At 38.0% G+C, this 26,573-nt stretch overlaps 1 protein-coding gene across 3 annotated transcripts; it reads left to right on the top strand.

Moving 5' to 3' along the window:
• Positions 1 to 2,116: 2,116 nt before the first annotated feature.
• On the top strand, positions 2,117 to 26,369 carry LOC140507131 (ICOS ligand-like). 3 transcript variants are annotated; one of them, XM_072615101.1, is made up of 7 exons: positions 2,117 to 2,256; positions 10,281 to 10,321; positions 13,972 to 14,319; positions 16,333 to 16,611; positions 20,166 to 20,360; positions 22,957 to 22,992; positions 24,737 to 26,369. In XM_072615101.1, exons 1-7 carry the CDS (start codon positions 2,243 to 2,245, stop codon positions 24,745 to 24,747), a joined length of 924 nt encoding a protein of 307 aa, XP_072471202.1. In that variant the 5' UTR covers positions 2,117 to 2,242; the 3' UTR covers positions 24,748 to 26,369. The 3 variants fall into 3 exon arrangements, with proteins under 3 accessions (XP_072471202.1, XP_072471203.1, XP_072471204.1); XM_072615102.1 differs by having other exon boundaries at positions 2,128 to 2,256; positions 20,184 to 20,360; positions 24,737 to 24,877; XM_072615103.1 differs by lacking the exon at positions 10,281 to 10,321 and having other exon boundaries at positions 2,168 to 2,256; positions 24,737 to 25,947.
• Positions 26,370 to 26,573: the final 204 nt, after the last annotated feature.

Here is a 26,573-nt window from a genome sequence, read left to right as displayed (position 1 = left end):
AGGGTTTTCTTGGTAGAGATACTGGAATGGTTGGCCATTTCCTTCTCCAGTTTATTTTACAGATGAGGAAACTGAAGCAAACAAGTGACTTACCCAAACTGGTGACAGCTAGTGTCTGAGGCTGAATCTGAACTCATGTCCTCTTGACTGCATAGCCAGTACTCCGTAGATACAATTAGCTCTTAGCAAAGACACTTGCTGAGATGTCATAGTGCTTTTTTTTAAAAGTAGCTTTCATTTCCCTTATAACTTGGGACACACCCTCCTGCAAATATACACACCATCTATAGAAAGAGAATGTACAAATTTAGGATACAGTGATAGTAAGGCATATATCTGGGGAATATACATGGTAAAAGATATTCACTAGTCTAGTATTAAAGCACCTAAAAGTCTTTTCTCTCCAGTGAAAGTCCTCACAAATCTCTACATGTGTGCAACACCTCAACTGGGTGAGTTCTTTAACTGGGCTTCCTGGGTTAGCTACTCTCTACACTTTGATTCTTGACAGCCAGGGCTAGTTCATTCATGAGTATATGGTTGGTTCCCTTCACTGCTTGTAGAAGTCTGGCTCCTGTTCTTGAAAGCAACACCCTTCCTCAAGTGACTGTCTCTGTACCCATGTCAGTTTCTTTGGTTCCTCCTGGATACATTTCCCCCTAGAAATGTAGCAGATCTACTTCAAAGCAACAAGGATGAAGGAGAAAGAGATGGGAGAAATTCTCTCCTTCCCCACTATCCTCAATGGCAAGTCTCTCTCTAGGACCAGGTTCTTCTAATTACTGCTGAGCTGGCAACTCAACTTTTTAATGGTCTTTAGAGGCTAGGCTGATTTTCCATTGCTCAACTAACAGTTTGACAATTGGTAGTTCCTTTAAATTCTGTCAGAGAAGAGTGTTTATGCTTCATAAAATATATTTTATTAGTACTTTATTCCCTGTTATATAAACTTTGTTTTCTATTAGTATGTCAACTATGATGAAGAGGAGGAAGATGCACATTCTTCTCTATACTTAAATATTTGTTATTCTAAGCAAATCAGTTGGGTGTGTTTTATCCATGTGGCACAGTTCTTAATCCCAAAATAAACATTCTTCCATAAGTTTATAGATTATCATAATTAGCGTAAATGGGAATTAGACTCATCCCGGGATATGTAGCTGTATATTTTAACAAAAGGCATTCATAAAATTCTCATAGGTTATAACCTTTCTTGGTGCATACAAGGCCTTCTCCAACCCAAATAACCAAAGGAAAATACAACTTCCCTCCTCAGAGGGAAAACCTGGTCCCTACAGCTTCCAGAACTCAGCAGTTGAAAAATCAGTGTCCTGTGCTGAAAATTTCTCTGAATCCTGGCAACGTGAACCTCCAGGTTCCAACTCACCCTCCCTCAAGTCAAGGAGGGATATCTTAAAAAGGAGAAAATTTTGAAAGCCCCCAAAGAGACCCGGGGATCCCTAACAGAGATTAAATCCTTCTTCTCCACACACAGATGAAATTAAAGCCTAGAGAGGTGAGGGTACTTGTTTGGGATTATACAGGTTATATATAGGAAAGGCGGGATTTCAACCCTGGTTTTCTGATTCCACCACATAGCCTCACAGACACTTTAAATCCTGTCAGAGTGTTCACATTTCATGCCTGAAGGAGCCCATTTAGGGTTAGAATCGTTAAGAGACCATTTAACTGGGGGGATTGGGGGTGGGGGGGCCGCGGGGCAGCAAGACATTGAGCCCCTTGCCCGGAGCCCAACCGCGCACCCGGCACAAAGGGCATATGCCTCGGGAAGACTTTCACCACCCTCCATTTCCTTTCACCATTTTCCATCCTGTATTAGAAAACTGTCCTTTCGGAACCGACGGAGTTTCCCTTGCCGTAGGCGAAAAGTAATCCATTGGAGATTGTTTGGGGTTGGTCTGTGGACTAACCCAGGACTGGCCTGAGATAAGACGAGGGAGCAGGCTATCCCGGGATCTAACTAGGAGCGAAAGAAACCGTGCCCCAACCGGGGCGTGGAAGGACTGGTAGAGGCGGGGGCCGGGTGTGGGCAGGGCTTGGGCTGTGGGAGGAGGAAGCTGTGGGCGAGGGCCATCCATCCGCCGTCCCTCAGACCAAGCAAAAGCTGCTGTTGGGAGCAGCACTGACAGCTGTGCGCTTGCAGCCTCGACTTGCGGAAGATCTCAGGGCTCAGAGTCTGCCGTTCTGCAGGTCACCCTAATATCTCTCCTGCGCTCACAACATGTGCCTAAAGAGGTGAGTGAGAAAGAGGGGGAAAGAATGGGACAAGGGCGGACAGGGAAAGAGAAGAGTCACTGGGTCCCCTCGCTCTATAGCCCTCCCACTCTCCCACCTACACAGCGCCACTCGGGTTATCCCTGGGAGTTGGAAGCCGCCCGAGTGTTTTGGGAGGGAAGAGGTCGAAGAAAGCGGCGGCACCAGAGGTTCCAGCCCCCTGAAGCACCCCAAGGGGAAGGCGGCTGAAAGTGACGGATCCTTAGCCAAACAAATGTCCAAAGTTGGGCTGGGCAGGACAGGGCAGCCAGCCAGGCCTGAGGAGGAGACCGCGGCAGATAAGACTGACTTGGGTCACTTGCCGGGTTCTGTGCGTTATTAAATAGGAACCAGCGCAGTCCCGGAAAGGCAGCGGCTGCGTGAAGCTGACCGGACGAGAGAGGGGAGAGAAAGTTCGCTCTTAGACACACTTCTGTAAGGCGCACCCCTGGGCTTAAAATGGGACTAATGCTTGTAACAAGTTTCTGTAGGAACGATAACTTGCAGTAACGTTAATACCTGAGTCTCAGTACAAAGAAAACTTATTTATATATCGGAAAGGGGGGATGGGCACGTGCCTTACACTCGAGTCACAAATGGATATTTTACCAGAAATCCATAAATGAAGTTCACTTAGACATCCTCTAAGTAGTAGGCATCATGCACAGCCTGCTTGTGAGGGCGTGAAAAGGCAGGAACTAAATGAATTGTGCAAAACCACGGCCACAAATATTTCAGTTCAATGAGCTTCTACCGATTGTCCACACTATGTGGCACAGCGGAGGTGGGTAGGAGGGGTGTTAAGTTGCAGCCCCTACCTTCAAAGAGGAACGTTAAGATGCAGGCACACGGTTGTAATACAATGCAGAAAGAAATTCCAAAAGAGAGTTTCCCCCAGAAAAGTAAGCTAGGAGAGTGCAGGGAAGAGATCGCCTTGGATAGGAAAGATCAGGAAAATCTTCATGGAGGAAGACTGTATATGAACAAAGCCTGGAATGGTGCGATAGGTTTTGGAACGTAGGGATGGGACAGGGTGGTGGTGGACTTGGCAGATGGAGAGAAGTCCAAGCAAATACACAGAAGCAGGAAAGGTAGGGCCAGGTTCCAAAACTGAGAGACCAGTTTAGCAGGGAGGAATGATGACTTGAAAGGTATGTAAGATAATATGTGGAAAGTATTGAATACCATGCTAAGTAGAAATGGAGAACCAAGGAAGATTTTTGAGCGGAGGAGTGATTTAATCAGATGTGTGCTTTAGCGAGATTAATAAGGCAGTCTTATTTAGGAAGAATTAAAGAGGAAGGAAACCGGAGACAGGATTCTTATTAAGAGACTACTAACTCAATTTAAAAAAAAAATGTTAAAATTGTTTTTACATGTAATTGGGAAAAACATTTTTTTAAAAGAGACTGTTGAAGTAGACCAGCCAAGAGGTAGATAAAAGCCTGAACTAGGTTTATAGTAATGTGGCCAAAAAAGAGGGGAAGGAGAAGAGAAACATTGCTAAGGGATATGGAAAGGGATGGGAGGAAAAAAGTGAAAAAACCTAAAAAAAATTTTTTTTACAAAATCATTGTAAAAGCCTTGATGACTGAGAAGATGGTGGTGTGCTATCCTTACCAAAAACAAGTCAAAAGGAGTAATAGGTTGGGAGGAGGGGAGACCTCAACTTAGGAAATTGAAGTTAAGATGTAAGCAAAAATCCACATGGGGTTGGGGAGTGGCAGATAAATATTTTAACAGCTAGCTTATCTCTTATAACATTTGTAAACACTTGCACACTGTCATGAACAGGGCTAGCTACAAAAGGTCCTCTATGAACATTGTGTTATGAATTTTGTAAATTTCACCATATCTCCAAATGCCACTTTTATACAGCTTACTTTTTTTTTTACTTTCCACTATATAAATTCTACAGACTTTTAATCCTAGATTAATCCTAGGAACCTTAGAGATCATTGAGTCCTGTCCCCATTTTACTGAAGGACTACTTCCCTAGGGTCATCTTTCCCCTCCCCTATTCTTTTTTTCTCCCTGGGCCATGTGACTCCCTCATATACCTGATTGTTTTTCATACTTAAGTATTTAAAGGTTAAAGGTTGAGAACTGAAATCTTCTGACTTCGAATCTAAAACTTTCCCTCCGTTCCTTCTTTTAATTTTCACTGCTTCTTCTTTTCATGAGACCTTACCTCACACTTTAGTGTGAATTATAATCCAATTGTTTTTCTCTTAATATCATATGAAGGAGTGGGAGTTTTGATAGGGGAAGTGAAAAAAGGTCATTTTGAATTCAAGTATGAGGAACTGGAGATGGAGGATAGAGGAAGAAAGGGGGAGGGAAGTTTTGGAGAAGCCTGAGGGTAGACAATAACTGGTGCTTGACGAGTGAGGAAGGGGAGGAGAAAGGGATGTCCGAAAGAGACACTAAGCAGGGTGAGGGCACAAAAGATAAATGTCATTTACTTCACAATATTTCTTTAAAACTGTCTAAGGTAATAATATTGCAATTCTGCATTCTATACTTGTGATGGCCCCATTTGAGACTACTGGTCAAGATCATGTTTTGATTCTATGCTATATAAAAATGATGGGTTGCCAGAATCAAACATCAAAATTGCACACAAGGAGGTATGACTAACAAAGGAAATAGGCCAGTCATGTATTAGGAATTGAGGGATAGTTCATGGACCACATGCATTCTCCATTGATACTCAAGAGGTCTAGCATATGGCCCCCAAAACTTTGGATATACCTCTTGTGGAGCAGTACATAGGAGGACATGGGTAAGGATTATACAAAATTGAAATGGGTTAGACTCTCTAGATGGTTTCAGATGGATCAAAAAGCTATAGATTTGTTGTGATTTGCACCACTGAAGGAAATACTCATGTTAATGAGATGAAAAGTCCATTGAAGTATACTTTTTGGTGAATGTATTTTCTGAATAATAATTACAAAAAAGAAGAAAGAATATGACTTTCCCAAAATTTCATGAAAAGGGTACATCTCTTTTCTTGAATACATGAATATCTTGGTAGCCTTATATGTGTGTCACCTAGCAAGTGCTCTCATGCCAATATTAAATCTAATAGCTATAGCCCTGGCAGGGAATATGATTTACTTGAGGTCATCCAACTAGACAGTAGTAGTTTAGGTAACAAACCAAAGATTTAAATCATAATCCTTTGACTCCAAGTCCAGGACTCTTTACACAGTATGTCACTGCATCATCTCAATGAGAAGGAGATTTTACTTCCCATTTAAAAGTCTTTTCAAAATATTTTTTCTTCTCTTTTTGAGGCAATTGGGATTAAGTGATTTGCCAGGGTTAGAGAGGTCGTAAGTATCTGTGTCCAGATCTGAACTCAGGTCCTTCTGATCCCAGGACTGGTGTTCTATCCACTGTACCACCTAGCATCCCTCAAAATATTTTAAATAGGAAATCTGTGTCCAGAAAAAGCTCCAATACTATCTCAAAGACAGCTTTCTCTGACATATCACAGTTGACTGAGAATATTACATTAGTGATATTTTCCCTAGCTTTTCTTTTTTAATGTCCCTTAAAAATTCTGATGGGTAGAAACAAAAAATGTAGCAAGTTGTGTGGCTTACAGGTATACCAGTTCAAAGGAGAGGAACTCTCAGAAGAGCTGTGACAATCTGACCTAGATTGGTAAGCTAGCCAGAAGACAGCAACTTAGTTGAGCTCCAGTGGGTGCTATCAAGTCTCTTGCCAGTTTATCAAATATAAAATGGGGCCATCTCTGGTCATCTTATCTATATCTTGACACTGGACCCAGATGACTCAGGAGAAGAAAGTGAGGCTGGTGATTTTGCACAGCCCTCCCCCACTTAAATCCAATTCACTTGCAAGTCATGTCATCATCTTCCTGATGTCATGATTCTCTTCAAGAACAAAGAATAAGCAACAAAACCTTAACAAATATAACAACACAAGGTTCAATAAGCCTTGGCCACAGAGACTGTGGATACTGACAGAGGGACACAGAGAAGGAAAGGAATCTTGGGGAGCTAACAGCAAAATGCGATAGTAGGAGTAAGGCACTATGAGAAAACTCATTTTTAACTGCCATTTTTGGGAGAGGAGAAAGACAATGTTAACTGTCTTCTTGCGAAGAGTCTGAGAGAGCTGAGAGTTTAGCTTTTATTCTTTTAAAAAAGACTGGGTCTGAGGGAATTAGCCTTCCGTCATCTGTGAGAGGACTGTGGAAGTTAGTTTTCTTGTGTGAGAAAACTTCAGATACATTGTGAGTAAACTGCATTGAACTCATTTTGTGAAGAGATGTTATGAAAAGAATTCCTGAAACAATGGATTTACCGTTCTGATAGAACTGTTGTATCCAGTCAAGGAGTCAGTAACAGAACTGAATGACAAGGGGGGAATATTCCATTTCATGTCTCTTTTTCCTGCCTTTTGAAGAATACAAGGGTGACTCCCTGAATTTGTGTTCACAGCAATACTCTGTAAATATTAATTTATGACTGTATTTGTATTTGCTACTATGAAAAATTGTAGGGGTAATAACACTAATATTCTTTAAAGTAATAAGAGTAGGGATAAAGACAGATGGGGGCAGGGGGAGTTGTGGACTAAGAAAGAAAGTAGGGAAAATAGTTTTCTCTGTTCTGCACTAGAGTGGAAGCCCAGAGCTAATGGATTAATTAATGAGAGATTGTGCATATCTATTAATTTAGAGGATTTATCAGATTCGGGAACTGGGGGCTAATAAATAATACATTATAAACATGTATTGCAGCAACACAGTCCTTCTCTTTCTTAATTCTCTATCCCATTCACCACTGCAGCTTTGGCATTCATCTGTCCTCAGATCTCCCATGGCCTCTTTTCCCTCTACCCTCTCACCTGAGGAGATGCACATATTTCTCTGTGTCTCCATCTCTCTATCTGTCTCTCTGACTGTCTCTCTTTGTCTCTCTCTCTTTCTCACAGACACACACATGCACAGCCATTTAATGAAAACCCTTTCTTCTCCCCTTCTCTTCTTACATCCCTCCAACAAAATCCTTCACTATCTTTTTTCACTCAGATGACCTTCCTACTAGCCAAGGCCCTTTCCTTGCACCCTTAAGCCATTGCCCTGATGTTCTACAACAACAAGTTGTCTCTGCCATCGTACTCGTACCATCTCCATTCTTCAGTCTCTTCCTATCTCGTCTCCTTCCTTGCTGCCCATAAGCATGCCTGTATCTCACTCATCTTCCAAAAACTCTACATTTGGTCCTACTTTCCCCTCTAGCTATTATCCTACATCTCTTTCCCTTATCATGTAAACTCCTTGGGGGAAAAAGTCATCTGCAAATTGGTACCTCCACTTCCTCTCCTCTTCCTCTCCTAAATCCTCTGTAATCTGTCTTCTGACCTCACAATTCAGCTGAAACCATATTCTCCAAATGATTTCTTTGCTGCCAGATTTAATGGCCCATTCTCAGTCCTAATCCCTATTGCCTTCTCTTGCAGTGTTTGATCCTGTTGAACACCATTTCTTCTTTCTGGGTTCCCCTGACATAGTTTTCTGTTTGTCCTCTTCCTACCTGTCTGACTATTCCTTCTTAGTCTCCTTTGCTGAATCTTCATCCAGGCCATGCCCCCTCAGAACTCTGCTTTGGATCCTCTTTTTACTCTATATTGTCTCTCTTAGTGAGTTCCTTAATGCTCATGGGCTTTTCTCTCATTACCGTACAAGTGTTTCCCTGATCTATGGCCAGTCCTTAGTCTCCTGAAGGCTAGTCCCTCATCACTGTCTATTGGACATATAGCCAAAGCTGAACTATTTAAACATTTAAAAAAATTTTTCCCCTAAAACATTTCCCTCTACACATATACATATATGCATGTGTATATATGCACATGCATGTATAGGCATGTATATACATATAGGAATACGTGCGTGTGTATTGATGTGTGTATACATACATATATGGACATGTGTACATGTATATCTATGTATTTATCCACAATACATGTGTGTGTATTGTGTATAATGGAAAATATTATATCATTAATAGAATATATAATTATATACTATATTATCTAATATATAATCATATATTTATATTATAACTTAATTATAATATATTATAAATGCATTCATATTGTATTTATATGATATATTGTGCCATATATAATATGATTGTGTGCATAATGTATAACATAATATATGTATGTGTGTAAAATTATTCTATACATACTTCTATTTATCAGTTCTTTCTCTGGATGCAGATGGTGTCTTTCTTCATCTATCCTTTACAGTTAATTTAGGTATTTGTGATAGTCAAAATAACTTCTTTGCTTAAAGCTGTTCTTAAAACAATATTGTTGGTACCATATACAATATTCTCTTAGTTTGGCTCATTTCACTCATTGTTTCCTGCAAGTCTTTCCATGTTTCTTCTTTAACCTCCAATTCTGGGACCCAGACATACTATCTTACTTACTGTTCTTGAAGATTTCATCTTCTGTCTTTTGGCTTGTTCCTCACACCTGGAATGCCTCCTTCCTCAATCCTGCCCCTTGGAATCCTTGGCTTCCTTCAGCAACCAGTTCAGATGGCAGCTTCCTTAGGACACTTTTACCAGTCCCCCCAGATGCTAGAACTTTCTATGCCTTAAGGTTACCTTCCACTTGCCTGTATGTATCATATATATATGTCATTCTTTACATATTTTCTACTCTATTCAATTGTAAACTCCTTGAGGACAGGCACTGTTTTTGTCTTTATTTGTAACCCCAGTACTTAGCAAGGTTTAGCATTTAGGAAGTGCTTGTGGGCTGGGTGAACTTAATTCATGACTTCACTTTGGTGGGCTCCCTTTTCTTCATCTGTAATATGAGGGAATTGTGTCAGATTATATCTAAAGAACTGTATGAATCTGACATTGTATAACTCAAATAAAGCTAAGAAATCTAGTAGAGTTCTTCCTGTGCTGTTCAAGGAATGGTAAAGATGAAAATTTTTTCCAGAGAACAGTATTTAGCCAGGGATCTCACTGATTTGTAGGAATAACATTCATGGATTTAATTTTTAACATGCAGCCTTTTATTTAATTTTAAAAGACCAAAACATGAAGGAGGCCTACTCTAATAAGTTCTAGAAATTCAGTCTAATATTTCTAAGCTTTACTTCAGTGCTCTTTCATTCCTTCTCATGTGTAATTTCATTTCTTACACATATGTAATTATCTATTTATGAATCTATTTATAATTATATCCTCCCCCAGGTAGAATGTAAACTTCCTCAGGTCAAGGATGGTTACAGCTTTTGTCACTGAATGCCCAATAAGCATCTGGTATGGTGCTTGTGCAGAGTAGGCACTTAGAGCTTATTCATTTGAGTCGGATTTATTAATACAATATTTTAATGATGTGTTTGATTACCAGAATTATACTCAGAATAAGTTGGCAGGTGGCCACTTCATATTTGATTTTAAAAATCCAAGTTGCCTTATTACCAGGTGCCTCAAAGTTTTCTGTTATTGACTCCTCTAAACCAGAAAGTATGATATACTTTCTGTTCCCCATACTCCCTCTTCATTTTTCTTAAATAGGACATATAGCTCTTTTCTTGACTGAGAAATAACCTGGGAATACGTGAGTTTGTTGACTCACAGAAAATGAATTTGCCTGTTTGTATCTCTATTATAATGTAAATTTGTACACCCACAGTGTCAGCCTTTACCATTCTTGTCTTTCTTCTAATGGGATATAGTTACTCATAATAACAATAGCTAGTATGAACATATGCTTTAGGCACTTTCAGGTTTGTGAAATACTTTACAAATAGTATCTCATTTGATCTTCTCACCAACCCTGGGATGCAGTTACTGTTATTATCCTCATTTGATAGATGAGGAAACTGAGACAGAAAGCTCTGAATTTGAACTCAAGCCTTCATGATTCTAAGTGGAGAGCTCTATCTACTGCACCACTAATGCTTCTCTAATTTGTTCTTTATTTTATCATAGTACTGTATTCCTCGTGCTCCTTCTTGGTTGTCTGAGAGCTGGTAAGTCCATAATATTTCCTTTGGGATCTATAGATACATAATGGTAAAAAAGATCATTACTCCGATCTTCCCACTTTTCAATAGTAAAAGTTGCCCACTCTAAAGCCATTTCATTTAACCTAAATGTCCTCTACTCTACCTTTTCTATCTTTCTGTCTGAAAAAAAATAAAAATCAGAATTGCAGAGTAGGTTCAGCCATTTCCTGAAGGCAAAACACTCATCCTTTCCTAGGCTTTGTAATTCTTACATAGTTAAAAACCTACCTCTGCCTCAGGGGAATATGTAACAAATTGGATCATTAATCTATAGCTTCTATTGCTGCCTTTGCCATGGCTATATGTTCTATACATTCCAGGGCTGATAAGCCTGTTTTTTCTAAGAACCAGTAGTTTCCACAAAGTGCTAGAAAATAGCCTCTTAATAGTCAAAGTCAGCTTATTTTGTCCTCCTCTTGGATAATAAAGGAGAATTATAAAAGTTGTGTTTCTTTGTAGTCCAGTTCAGTTAACCTATAATTGTTACCATTACTTCTTTCTAAACTTCTTTAAAATTTCTAGACTTCTAAACTTTCTAAACAAGCAAGCAGGGAAAAAAACATAATGTATATTAATAGTGCTAGGTATTTCCTGATTCATTATCAAATTATTATGTCCCTAGGAAATAATTGCTTGTTTTAGATGTGTGATCTTAGAAGTTTTGCTTCAGTCTTGTATGGTTTTACTCTATTTGAGGATAAAAATGTTTTCCAGGGAAATAGATCTCTAGTTTTGTAAAGTATATTTCAATATGGAAAAATGTAAATTTCAGAGAAATTTTTCAGAACATGCCAATTTCATAAACTGAGTCACACCACATTATAGTTATAGGTCTCTGCTCAGGGAATGATTGAATGAATATGGGCAGGATCACATGTATTCTGCCTTAATAGCCCTTAATAGCTTCCTTTGGTTTATCCTAATCCTTTCTCTTTTTCAGGTTAAATAAAATCATTTAAATCAAATTCAGTATATGAGAATGGGCAATTGACCATGAGGATGGGGAGGATTCTAATTAAGAATTTTGAAATATTTTTCCATTTTATTTTATAACAGAAGTAACAATCAACCCATTATTCTTGGACACAGAGTCAAATAATTTTGCTAAGTAATATTTAAAAGATTTGTTACAAATATATGCAGTGAAAAACTTCATTGCAATGTATATATAAGGCACTATAATTTTTTTTCCCTATAAAACCATACACTGAGCTCCATATAGGCTTAACCCAAAGGCCAGGGTAGACTGACTCTAAGAAAATTGTGAGATAGGTAGTAGTGGTTCCAGCTGCCCTGTTCTGTGCCCTCTTTCCATCTCAGTGGTGCTCCATCTCCCCTACACTCTAGTACTCAGTATTTTCCAAATCTGCCGTGTAAAAATAGACTCACATATTCTTCTTTCACACTAAGGTATAGATTAATGAGAAGCACTTGAAGTAACAGCCCTCATAGCAAAGTCTTGAGCTAAAAGAATAAAACTCTGATAGACCTTAGATAACAGCTAAAAGGGGATATGATGAATTCAGGCACCTTCCTAGGTTCCCTGACACTATGAGCATACACCCTCCTCAGTCTTCACAAAAAGATAAAAGTGGGAGTGGTCTAGCCTCACCAAAGACTTATATCCATGTAGAATTTTCCTACAGAATTTCTCAGCTCCTCAGAAATAAAAGGAATTTTACTTTATCAATAAAATAATACATGCCTTCCCCTTCTTGTGGTGTCACTGTGAAAGAGATGTCAAGCATAAGATAGAAAAAAATGTAATGTCACTGGAGTCACATAAATGAAGCAAGTAAACATAGATGAGATTTTCCATTTTGTCCTTGCGCCATACTCTGAGGAGATCTATGAAATATAGAAAAAATCACGCTTGTAGTGATGGAATATTGAAAAAGTACAGTTTTTATACCTTTCCCTTTACATGAGGAACCAAGAAAAAATATTATAGATTCTTTGATCAGTTTAGAAGTGAGAAAATCAATCCAGGAGACAATGAAGGAAAGTGAAAACCTTATAGAAATGGGCTCTTTTCTAGACCATATTAATCTATCTTGATTTGAACTTTATTATATACTAATTCAGCCATGAGCGGTTTTAAAAGTCAAAAAAACAAATATTGCACATTATTATTCTGTATGGAATTGAACAACATTAGAAAGCTATTGGATCAAATGATAATATCTATAAAAGAGCACAGTGCCTGAAACATGATAGGCACTTAAGAAATGCTTGTGCTCTCTCTTGTAGTTTTAAAATATTATTTACATAGTCTTTTCAATGCCACCTTGTTTTTATTTTCAACATGTGAAGAAATAGTTAAGATAGTGATTTCTAACTCTGGCCTGGTGTACGAAGTAGTTCTAGTTTTCTCAAGGCATGTCACAAAACTTTCAAGAGAAATTTTACAAATAAAATTAAAGTTAAGGCAGATGCAAAGATCATGCTTTTGCGATGGTCCTACTACTACCCAGTAGTTACTCATGTTGCTCACTAAGAGGAGGCTGAGAATCTTTCTAACTTTTTAAGTTTTGTGCAACTATGTTTATCATATTTTGTCTCTAAAGAGACCTTTCTGAGGCTTACTCTTATATATGCTAAAGAAAGGTAACTAATGGGAGACCACAAAATACTACTATGACAGTGAGTCAACCCAGAGGGATTGGAAATCACTAGGGCGTTAATATAGTTGGTTAAACACATGTCCATAGTTCTTTGCAATGAGGAACATAATAAGTACAAAGTTGAGCATAAGTGATCACTAAGTATACTATCATTTGTATTTACAAATACAAACTTATACAGATGGTCCTATGTATTTCAACAATCCTTTGTAGTTGTTCAGTTATTTGTCAGTCTTTGTCAACTCTTTATGACTCCATTTGGAGTTTTCTTGGCAAAGATCCTAGAGTGGTTTGACGTTTCCTTCTCCAGCTCATTTTACAGATGAGGAAACTGAAGCAAACAGGGTTAAGTGATCTGTCCAGGGTCACACAACTAGTGTCTGAGGCTGGATTTGAACTTATGAAGATAAGTCTTCTTGATTCCAAGACAGTGCTCTATCTACTACACCACTAGCTACCCCAGTAATCCTTTACCTGTCTTCAAACTTGTCAATTCTTGACATTTTTAGTCTATATCCCTCTCATGGCTAGTGGAAATAATGTTGGGCTAGAAATCAGGTCTCCCCCTCTCCCACTAGTTGGCTTTTTGACCTTTAACAAAGGACTTCAACTCCCTGGAGCCCTTCAAAATTGGGAGAGGGAGAGATTAGATCAGATTGATCTCCAAGACCCTTTCCAGATTCAACCTTATGTTATCCAACATTCTTCTTGGTACTACTGTTAACTGTGAAAGTCTTTTTCTGAGATTATTAATTATCCAGTGCTTCTGGGCAATAAGTTGATAATCCCTATTTAATCACTGAAGTGATTGTTGTCTGGGAAAGGGAGGATATAAAAGAATCCCATCTTCTACTAAGTACAAATGTATTGTGGTCATGGACATTATTTGTAAAATCATATTTGTAAATGCATTTCCAAAGGAGATAAACACCCTGAAGGGCTAACAGAAAATTTTCACAAATTAATTTCACCCTCTTTTTGCCTTTGCAGCTGTAATGGAAGAAGTACATGGTATGGTTGGCGGCGATGTTGACCTCAACTGCGTTAGTCCTGGAAAAAAACATTTTGATTTAAATAAAACACTTGTTTATTGGCAAACAAAAAATAAACCAATAGTACTTCTAAATGCATACATGCCTGGAGAGGATACTTCCAAATATGTTCATTTAAAGTATCAGAACAGGACATCACTGTCACTTGAAAAAATGGAAAGAGGCGATTTTTCTCTGCATTTGTCTAACATCTCTATAGAAGATGAACTGGAGTTTGCATGCATTGTCATGAACAAATCTAATACTGAGTTTTTTTTCTCATCTATAGTCAATCTCCGTGTGGCAGGTAAGGACACTGGAAACAGAGAAATTTGATTCTTAACTATTGTAATGCCTTGGAAACTATTTTAATCCTGTAAGAATCCATGATTTTATTGAAAGAGTAGGGTAGCAGTGGGGCCCACTGGATAACATATTGACCTTGTAGTCAGAAAGATCTTACTTTGTATCCCACTTCTGACACTTATTAGTTGTGTAACTGTGGACAAGTCAATTAACTCAGACTTATAGTTGAATCATGGTCTCTTCTGGTGGAAGGAGTTTACACCCCAATGAAATCAAAGATCCTTTTCTTTATGATGTAGTATGTTACTAACATATTTGAACTCTTAGTGGATAGTAGATTTTGTGAGTAATTATGGGCCCCCCAGAAGTCATCAACTTGTAGTCAACCTTCTGGCAATGAACTACCACCTTAGGACCACACTTAAAGAATTATATAAGGCCATCTCTATTCCATGATAAGATATCAGAATAAGAATTTAGTGAAATTCTTGGGAAAGTATATCAAACTAAGCCTAGTGTCTACTGATTCACTAGTCTCCAATCCAGAGGAAAAGTTTAATTTCTACAAACATCCAGGATTCCATTTAACTTGGCAAAAAAAGAGATTGGTTGAAAAAATGTTGGAAATAGACACAATTATATTATGGAATTTTTTTCCAACTCAAATTTTTCTTTTCCCTTGACTATCTTTAATCAAGTATCACAGGAAAAACCATAACCTTGCTGTTCTTGTCCATCGAGCCAATTAGTAGACATAGAACCATAGATTTTGTGTTAGAAGTGACAACAGAGGTCATCTAATTCTAACCCCCTCATGTTACAGAGGAGAAAAATGAGACCCAGGAAGATTAAATAGCTTACCCATGATGAAGTCAAGTCAGTCAATAGGCATTTATTAAGCATGTACTATGTGCCAGACACTATGCTGAGTACTGAGTGTACAAAAAGAGGCAAAAGACAATTCCTCCCCCCCCCCAATTCACAATTTAATGAAAGAGACAACAAACAAACCAAGCAAACACATGTAAAAATAAGCTATATATAGATAAATAGGCTATAATTAAGAAAGGGAAAGCACTAAAATTAAGAGAAGTTGGAAGAGTATCCTTGTAGAAGATGGGATTATAGCTAGAAGCCAGTACGTGGAGATGAGAAGAGAAAGCATTTGAGGCCATGTTACAATAAAAAGCTGTGATGATGTCCAACAAGCAATACTTAGCACAAAATCAACCCTCTGCATTTTTCCCTTAGTATTTGTTAGTACTACTTAGAAACAAAGACAATTTGTATCAATTTATTCTGCCCCTCACTTTTTTACTGAAGCTATTAAAAATCTCAGGTCTTTTGCTGATTCTCTGGGATTTTCTAAGTAGTCCATTATATGATTTGCAGATAGGGATGACTTTCTTTTCTACATTTTCTTTCATATTTAGATATTTCAATATTAGAGGGGAAAATCAGTAAAGGTTAAGGAGGTCACTGAAAAAATACCCTCATTGAAGAAACACTTGTGCAGCATTTATTGCCTGTGGAAAGCACAGGGACCTGGGGAAGGGTGGAATCTCCTATTGCCTGGCACTTCCAGATTTTCTTTCAGGCTTGTCAGTACCCTGAATGAAGGTTACTATCTTCTTTGTTCAGTTCTTTCAGTTGTGTCTGACTCTCCATGACCCCATTTGGGGTTTTCTTGGCAAAGATACTGAAGTAGTTTCCCATTTCCTTCTCCAGATCATTTTACAGATGAGGAATCTGAGGCAAATGGGGTTAAGTGACTTGTCCAAGGTCACACGGCTAGTAAGCATCTGAAGCTGGATTTGAATTTAGGAAGATGAGTCCTGACTCCAGGTCCAGGACTCTATCCACTGCCATCTAGCTACCCTTTTTTGCTGACATTGCATCCCCCAGTCCCACTTAGCCCAAACCCTGGGAAGCCTCCCCTCCTTGCAACAGCTCCTTAGTAGTTTTCAGAACCTTGGACGTATCCCTAATGTGATCCTTTCTTTTCCTTCTCTAGCAAACTATAGTGTTCCAATAGTAGAAGATAAGACCAACAATACGGAAGTCACTTTTATCTGCACTTCCCACAATGGTTTTCCAAAGCCAAAGGTTTACTGGGTAAACAAAACAGATAACAGTTTGCTTAATCAAAGCCTACAAAATGATACCTTCACCACCAATGAGAAAGGCTTATTCAGCGTCTCCAGTGTGCTGACGATTACATGGATTCCTAATATCAGTATTGAATGCTGTATAGAAAATGTGAACCTACAGCAAAACCTAACAGTTCAGTCAAGTAAGTTATTCATTGGTCAAATGGGAAAGGTGTACATTTGTTTTTCACTAACCAAACTACACCCCCAAAAGAATACAGGAAGAGTATTTGGGTGTTTGCAGAATGAACTCTTGGAACAAAGGAAAGGGATTTTTGAGCAAAGAAAAACTTGCCATCCACAGGTGGTAGTTGCCCCCCACTGGCAGTCTTCAAATAATGGATGGAAGGTGGGTGGGGAATAAGTATCTCTTAAGTACCTACTAATGTGCCAGGTACTGTATTAAACACTTGTACACATATTACCTTATTTGATACTCACAGCAACTTTGTGGCATAGACACTATTATGATCCTCAATTACGTTTGAGGATACTGAAGCAGACAGAGATTATGTGACTGACCCAGGGTCACACAGCTAGTAAATATCTGAGCCCTCTGATCTTTTTTATTCCAGGCACAGCAATCTATTCACTAAGACACCTAGCTTCCTCTAAATAGAAGCTGAATGACTACATGTTTGTGATATTAGAGAGAGAGTTCTTGTTCAAGTCTTGGGTTGGACTCTATGACCTCTAAGGTTCCTTCAGACTGTGATTCTATGACTTCCAAAAAGAAATCCTACAGCCATTCAGTCTACAATTCCAGAATTTTCATATCATAGTATAATAGACTGAGAGTCAAAGAGTTGCAGATGCCAGAGTATTCAGTTTATTTCAGTTAGTTTGATTCAGTACTTATTCAATGCCTTTTATGAGCAAAGTCCTGAACTAGGCTTGGGGGACTGCAAAACAAATCAGATGCAATTCTTGACCTTATATAAAAAAAACCTCATATTTACTGATAAGTCACAATTATGTTTGTGAAAATGCTGATGGGTTGGGTTAGTGATTCATAAAATATTTCCATCCACTTGATTTAAATTGTTCATTGAATATCATTTGAAAAAAATTCCATTGAAATGATGCCATCCAGACGTGAATCTAAATCCTTGTCCTAAAGCAATAGTTATTGTTGTTCAGTTCTTTCTGTTATGTCTGACTCTTCTGGACCCCATTTGGGGTTTTCTTGACAAAGATATTGGAGAAGTTTGCCATTTCCTTCACCAGCTCATTTTACAGATGAGGAAACTGAAACAAAGAGGGTTAAGTGACTTGCCCATGGTCACACAGGTAGTAAGTGTCTGAAGCTAGATTTGAACTCAGGTCTTCCTGACTCCAGCCTGGCACTCTATCCACTGTGCCACACAGCTGCCCTGCAAAGCAACAGTACAATCTATGTAAAGAAGATCTTATACTTAGAGCTAGAAGGACCATCCAGTCCAAACCTCTCATTTTATAGAAAAGGAAATAGATACAGAGAAGTTAAGTAACCTGCAAAAGATCACCCAGATAATAAGGGACTGAATCAGGATTTGAACTTAACTCTTCTGGCTCAAAATCCAGTGCTCATATAAGTGTACCATATGGGAATGTGTGTGGATAAATAATCATCAGGAATCCTATAGAGAGGGTTCTTGGTTAGATTGAATTTGGACTAGATGATTGTGAAGTCCTACCCAAAGCCAAGCTTCTATGACTGTATATCCTGACCTATTGAACAGTCAATCCCTAAGGAGGCTCTGTTTCCAGGAGCATGCTGTTTCCACTATTTTTGGCACCTAAAAACTCAAAATTTTCATAAACAATCTAACAGGTGTTCCAGGATATATAGTTTTTTCATAAGCTGACTTTGAAAGCTCCATTAAGAGTGGAGAGAATTTCCTTTCTGAAAGCAAAGTAAATCTTAAATGACAGATTATAATTATCCAAATTAACCAACATCTGCCTTCTCTGCCCTTACATGCTACAGAATATTTCTGGAGGAAGTCACACAACTCTTCTGACTGGGTCTACCATAAATTTGTTATCTAATCTCAGCTGGACCCTTATTGGAGCAAAGCAATCCTTTTTGCTTCTGTGCAATGAATTCCCCAACTGGGAAATCACACTCCTCCCAAACTACCATGCCAAAACTTTTCTTCTCTCTTCAAACCTCCCATGTTACCTCCCTCTTAACAGAGAGCCTTGACTTTTGAGTAAGAAAATAGAGAAAAGTTTGCTGTGAGATTATTCTTTCAACCCTTTTACTTAAGTCAACCCATTACCTGAATTACATCCCCTTTGAAGTCATTACCTTTTACTTTCTAATTCTCAGTCCCTTCCTATCTTCTAGTTCCTTCCCTGCTATCTGCAAATATCCCCAAGTCTTCCCATCCTTAAAAAAACAACAGAACAAAAAACTTCACTGGACCTTTTCATACCCTCACTTTATCATCCTTTATCTCACTTTCCTTTCCTAAGCACTCCTAAAAAAGCTTCCCCTACTTATTGCTTCTGTATCATCTCTCACTTCTCATTCCTTTATAGTCTTGCTTCTGACCTCCTCACACAACTAAAAGCGCTTTTCTTAAGGTTATCAATTACCTAATTGCCAAATCCAATGGTCTTCTCTCAGTTTTCATCCTTTTTGACCTTTCTACATCATTTGATGGTGTTTATCACCTTCTCCTACTGGATACTCAAATTTGCCAGCTCTCCTACTTATCTGGCTTTTCCTCAGTATCTTTTTGGGGGTTTTGTTTTGGGGGTTTCTTTGGAGGAGGGAGGTGAGGCAAGTGGGGTTAGGTGATTTGCCCAAGGTCACAGAACTAATAAGTACCAAGTATCTGAGACTGGATTTGAACTCAGGTCCTTCTCATTCCAGGGCCAGTGTACTATTCACTGTGCCACCTCCTCAGTATCTTTTGATTGCACCTCACCCATGTCTTACCACCTGACTATGGCTCTACCTCAAGGTTCTATCCTGGGCCCTCTCTTTTTCTCTTTATACTTCCTTTCAATGGTCTCATGACCTCACCTAAGTTCAACACTCTTTTAAACTACTTCGGAAGCCTACTAATTGGTATCCATGACTCCACTGTTTTATATGTATATTTAATTTACTTAGCTATGTTTCTTTCATTTCCCACAAAAAGAATGTAAGTTCCTAGAGGATAGGAAGATTTTGGGCTCTATTCTAAATTTATGGCTTCCTTTTGTAACTTTGTTGCTATGAAATTAACTGTGCCATATAACATTGTTTCACCAAGGTTATATTTTCAGGAAACTATGTAATGTGCTAGGTGAGGAATTCCTGTACGTATATAATATATATATATATATATATGTATATAGATAGATAGATAGATAGATAGATAGATAGATAGATAGATGTCAACTTTAGTGTTTTTTTTTCCATAGTATGTACCTTTCTTTTTAAAGGATGTGCATCTTAGATCTTAATGTTTTGTGCCTTTTAGACTAAAACACCCTTCTCAAATTGTGAGCGATGCTTGGAAAATTTTGGAATAGTGAAAAGGATTAAATGAGGAAAGCAGTGAAATGCAGAAAGTTAGTTTTCTTAGAGTAAAGCAAGTTTTCAAATGTTTATAATTTTCAAAAGGAAAGGTTAATGATGGTAGTGAAATTCTTTTAATGTCTGATATGTCCGTCTTAAAGATGACTAATACATATTTCCCTCTTCATTTTTAAATCTCAGGCTTTCTCCTTTCTCCAGGACAAAACTCCCCCCATTATACAATCACCACCCCCCAAAATCAGCCTATGAGACCTGAGAAAACACCAAAATCTATCATATTTACTATCATTGGACTTTTACTTGTGATTCTTCTGGGGGTTGCAATTTGGATGAAAAATCTGTGTAAGAAGAAATATCACAATGGAGATTACACAGGTGAGTTTTTAAAAAAACTATTTTAATGCTCAAGTTTTTTTTTTTCCACAAGGATCAAACAAATTATAAAATACTCCTTTTTTATTTCTTTGAAAAATAAAACTGAATTTCATATTTGTGAAAAGTAACAGTTTGCCAACCCAGATAATGTAAATATGTTTAGTTTTTAAGAAAGTTGAGGTGCTGTTTGTAATCTAAACTTAGCTGATTTCCTCTATTCCAACAAGGTGTCCCAATGAGAAACAGGTACCATAGCTCTGTACCATAGTGATCGACATCCAGAACTGTAATTTCTAGATAGAGTTGGGAAGTAATATGAATTTAGAAATCAGAACACAACGGAATCTGTTTCAGAATAACTAAGTGAATCCTTCTCTATTGATTGAACACATGACATAGCAAAAAAAAAAAAAAACTAAACCCCCTCTCTAAAGCAGGTTAATAATTATAGGAGTGTCATACAAAAGAAAGTTGGGAATCTTTGATTGTAACAACAAAGAATATCGATTTCTCTGCAGTTTTGTCTTGATTGAGCAAGTCCAGTTTTAGTTAGCACATAGTGGTGGGAGAAGTCAGTTTTATACCCAAGGTACAATGGTTAATAGCATTCATCACCTACTAACATTAAAAAAAAAAAGCCAGCAAGAGTTCCAAGAAAATGCAAGCTCTGTTTGACCTCTGGGAAAGAGGTCAAATGAATTCTACCCTGCCTAATTGTAAGGAAAGGGATTATCTATTGTGAGCTTTGGGAGTGAATAGGGCTAATTATTTTAGGGTTTTTTGAGATGATAGTTATCCGCATGCTTACTATTTGTACTTCATTATTTGTCCTGGGGAACAGGAAAAAAATATTGAAAATCAAATGATCCCATTTCAAGACAGAACAAACAAAAGTGCAGATTGTCTCTTGGAATCTTCTCAGTTGTGAATGTGAACCTAGAATTGTGGAATGAATGACTCAAGTAGGAAAATTCCAAGTGGCATGGGGAATATTCTGGAGCAGTCAATCAACTAGCATTTATTAAGCACATACTCTGTGCTAGGCATTGTGCTAAGTACAGGGGATACACACACACACACACACACACACACACACACACACACACACACACACACACAAAATGAAGTGTCTGCTCTCAAGGAGCTCAGAGTCTAATGGAGGAGAGGAGCAAAAGAAGTGATTCTCATCTAGAGACACACCTAGTGAAAATCAGGATGGAACAGACGAGGCCTTTGTGGAATTTTAGTTAAAATTTAGGTTGAAAAATAAATGCCGTTGAACCTAGAACTTATATGAACTTTCAAATACTTTGCCCTCATATTATTTCTAAATGTGTGTATTTTACTTGCCCTTGCAATGGCTTTGATTCCTTGTAAATAACCCCTAGAATTTTTTTTCCGCTGACCTACTATTTCTACTACTGGAGACAATGGTAGAAAGGAAAGAAAGGAACTTGGACCAACCACCAAGGTCAGGTGGTAACACCTGAATAAGCAGGCAGGCAATAAAGAATTTAGTATGGCAAATCTCTAAATCCAAGGTGTAGAAAGCTAGCTGAAGGCCAAGAAGAACCAGGAGGCATTTGCATTGGATTTCAGTGATCAGGGATGTCTACAAAGACATCAGATTTAAAGGCCATAGGGACCAAAGTAAGGTTCCTAGAACTGACTTCAAGTGGAAGACAATTGGCACTGCCAATTCAACTAAGCCTAAGGCCTAGGGCTGGCTCTTTTTAAAGACTTCAGAGACTCTACAGAGAATGAAAGACAGTACTTAAATGTATTCTCGTGACTTTGGGATAAAAGACAATGTTGCTTTTCCTAAAGACTAAAAGGTTATTTCTACCTTCAGTTCATATCCACCCAGTAGCTTTCTTCTTCTGTTATGAATTCTAAGTATTCCAACAATAATTTCCAAATATTATAGTCTCTGCCATGATAGCAGTTGATAATAGTTACAGTATGTTATGTATACATTCCATTTATATATAGAATCATTCATAATTAAAACATTAGAATTTTTTAAACATCCATTCCCTTAAAATTAGTGATTTATTGTTCGTGTTAGAGTGAAATAGCAAATCCACCTCCAAAGAAAGAACCAATGGAGTCTGGATGCAGATCAAAGCTTAATTTTGTTTTTTGCTTTTTTGGGGGTCTGTTTTATTTTTGCAGTGTAGCTAATATGAAAATAGGTTTTGAGTGACTAAATACATGTATAATATATCAAATCGCTTGTCTTCTCAAGGCAAGGTAGAAGGGAAGGAGAGAATTTGGAACTCAAAATTTTTTAAATGAATATTCAAAATTGTTTTTATATGTAATACAAAAAAATATTTTAAAAAAATTTTAAAGAATGAAATGGCAATCATTGTTGGCAAAAGAACTTATTTGAATTTTTAACTCATTTAGCCGTTGTCTTGCCATTCTTGTCAATGGTTGGAGAGAAATGACAAATGAGAAGTTATGCCACATCTCAATATGACACTGACATATAAAAAAAGCCCTAGCTGTAATAGAAGAAGGAAGTTTTCTATGTATCTTTAGTCTCTCTCTATTCTTATGATATTTCTAAATAGAATTTCTGTTTTAACAGGTCCCCAGGGAAACAGACAGATGGCAGAAACTACCGGTAAGGAAAAAAGAAACTAAATAGAATCAAGTGTCACTTAGAAAAGCTACTTGTATATTCATTTTGAACCCACACAAGAGGCATTTTTCAACTTGGAAAATGACTGCTGTCTTTGACTATCAAGAATCCAGGGTCAGAAAAGTCATTCTTCTAGTTCTCCTTTAGAAATTTAAAAGCATATGGACATCTTTAACCCTTGAGGTTTAAGACAAAGAAATAAATAGCTGTTCAAAACTCAGTGTATGCTCTAGCAATCAATACTAGTACATGACTGCTATAGAGATATTCTACCACTTTTGAAAGATAAATTCCTTTTTTTTAAAGATAATTTTCCTTCACACAGAAATATGAAGACCTTCAAGTTAAAAAATGAGTTTAATTTACAATTAAATGAAGTCTAATTGTAAAGACATGAAGAGAAATTATTTTAAGCACTATGGACTTGATGTAAAATCATTTTTTCACAAAAGGATCATGTAATAGTCCTACCCTTGTTCATTTCGCAAGAAACTAGCAGGACTCACATAGCCACAAAGTGAAATAACACTTTCTTTTGGGTATTTTCCCCAAAGACTTTCCTTCCTGAAAAGGGATTTCTGAGATTCTGTAAAGTAGGAATGCCTGATATAAAAAAAATTTTGAACAAAGAAATAGGCTTGGAGGAGGAAGAGGAGTCTAAATCCAGAGTGCCACAACATATGGGACAACTGTTCTTTCATTCTCTGGAGTACTGGAGAAATGAATGAGCTGGGAAATTATATAATTACCAGCATGGTTATAAGGAAAATACTTTGTAACCTTTTCAAGTACCATGTAAATATGAATTCTTACAAGTACCTTCTCTTATGTAGTTGTAGGAAGGTACTTTCTCTTCTACAGAAGAGAGGAAGCTAGTGACCGATACCAAGGAATGGCCTGACACTGTGTCCTCACCCTATTCTATGCCTTTCAGCCAGCTAACCCTGCTGTCAATGCAGTTACCAGGATCTGCATCCTCCCTCACCTGCACAACCAGAAGAGCCAGGGGATCAGTCTCAGGCAGGGAGAGTTGCTTCCTAGGTTGTGACCCAGAATTCACTTTCCCATAAATAAAATGTGAAAAACAGTGATTTGATGTGCTTGAAATAATACTGATTACAATATTTAAGGTATCGTGTAAGTTGCATAGACATTTAAAGTGTTCTAGCCTAGATCCTAATTGTTTTTATTTCAGTGTTTTAGGGAAAAAATTATTTCTAATTAAAAAGCATCCACAAAGTACTACGGGCAAGTTAGAGATATAGGATGAACATAAAATTCCAAAGAACAAGTGACCCCATGCTAATGATTTTAAAAGATCAAATGTTTGGCTACCTTTGCAAATATGTGCCTTGTTTTCAAAATCTCTTCATTTGGGGTGTGCTTGTGAGTAGACGGAGGGGTTTCATATGTAATGGCATAATGCACAATGGTCGATTCCTTTTCCTTCTAAGGGCAGATACAAAAACCCTACATGGTACAATGCATAATGCTAGACTTATTGAGGAAGATGTATCTAAATCCTGCCTCAGACACCTGATTACCTGTGTGACTCGGGGCGAGTCATTCATTTCCTCATATGTAAAATGGAGTTAATAATAGTCCCTACTTCTCATGACTGTTGTGGGGCTCAAATGAGATAACGTGGGTGAAAAGTTATATAAATACTAAATGGTAATCTATATGTATTTCACCTTTTTCCCTTTCCTTTTCTTTTCTGATCAAGACTACGTTTGAAGGAGAAGCCATCTGCGTGAAAAACCAGACACGACTATAAACTACCACACGACAAAGGCAATTTTGATTAGTCACTGCTTGACCAAAACTTCTGCTACAGGGGTGAAATGACTTATTTTCAAACAGGAAGAAGGGGAAGTGATTGCCTTCTCCCTTTCTGCTCACCTCCCAAAGAAGATGAAGAATAGCCATCTGGAACTCAAAACATTGGGATTGTACCTTTGAAGAACTGGAGTATTACTGTACATTTGGAATGTCATGGTGACTACTTTTTTAAAGTACTGACAGCACTGAAGGAGAAGGCAGCTAATTCAAGAATATTTTGGGTGGATCAGCAGCATTCTACAGCAGAAGAACCCAAGAAGGCTCTTCCCCTATCTAATCATTAACTATTGATCATGGGAGAAAAGGGAGACAGTGCTGACTGAAGAGCAAAAGCTAGTCTTCATTTTTTTTTAGTTCTTTCCTTTTATCCCTCCATTCTATAAGTGCCTGTCTTCCCATTGGGAGCCCAGACTGCATCTGCTTCAGCTCCAAGAATAACCAAAATATACCAAACTCGGAATTAAGGTATTTTGGTATGGAGTTTCTGAAAAGGGAAAAAATGACATATGTGGCAAGCATATGTAGTTTTTAAAGAATGTGATTGCACTGTACACTTTTGATGACTGTATAAGAGAGGAGTATATACTGTGTGGCCTTGGGAAACAGCTACCCTACTATGAAAATGATTTCTTATCTTTCACTAGTTAGCAATGCCCATTCTCTATGCCATACTCTTTGAAGATGCAATAGTGTATAAAATATGATGAAGACCTCTAATACCTGCTGCCAGAGAGGCAGAGGCTGGTGGATCCATCTCCTAAACTGTAGCAAGCTAAGCCAATTGGGGTCTACACCAACAATATGGTGAGCCCCCAAGAGCAAGGTGCCACCAGACTACCTAACAAGGGGAGAACATGCTCAGGGTAGAAACGGAATAGATATAATCTGGTCAGTAGGACTGAACAATAGTGGAAGTTTGTCTGAGAATAGCCCCTGTGCTTCCAGTGCTCTTCCCAAAAAATGGGAAGAAAAGGCAGTCCTTGGGTGTAGCAGAGGTTGTTTGTTTTGTTTTCATTCCCCAACAGCCAAGTTCAATAAAGTCTTTTGGCATTATAACCGTAAAAGACTCAGATTCCTAGGAAAAGAGAAAACAGATTAACAAGACAGAGAACAGAGGACCATCCATGGGAAGCTGGTTTTGTTATATGATTAAAAAGTGCATCTTATTCCTTCTTTTAAGAGAGATTGGAAAGCTCATCTTTCTCATGACCTTTTTGGAGAGTATTTGTTAGTAAAATATGGACAACAATTTTGGCATCTGAGAAGGGGTTTCTCAGCCTTGGGAAAATTGAGAACTATTTCTTTCCTAGCTACTATGGCCCTCTGTCTATCTCCCTCCTCCCACCTGCCCCTGGTCCAATGTAACTTTAAGCAATACGAAATGTCCCAGTGGGCATTTCACCCAGCTCTACCTTTCACCGAAGTGAGTCATATTCCAGAATTATGTGTTCTATAATTTTTAAGAACACCTTCCTTCAAGTGGAGAAAACTAATCTTATTAAAGTAATTCACTCTAACATGTGAATGATTTCTAGGCTCAACTCTCCCCAGGGATAATCATCATTTTGAAAGATGGTTTTGTTGAGTTAAATGAATCCCTAATTTGTAGTCTATGTTGAGGATATATTCATATGTGTGTGTGTGTGTGTATGTGTATACGTGTAGAGAGACAGAGGCAGACAGAGAGAGAGAGAGGTTTTGTTCTCCTGTGATCCCTTAAT

Source organism: Notamacropus eugenii, chromosome 5 (genome assembly GCF_028372415.1).
Source record: "Notamacropus eugenii isolate mMacEug1 chromosome 5, mMacEug1.pri_v2, whole genome shotgun sequence".
NCBI classification, from domain to species: Eukaryota; Metazoa; Chordata; class Mammalia; order Diprotodontia; family Macropodidae; genus Notamacropus; species Notamacropus eugenii.
Note: the sequence above shows the minus strand (reverse complement) of the source record. Positions and strands in the feature narration are given on the sequence as shown.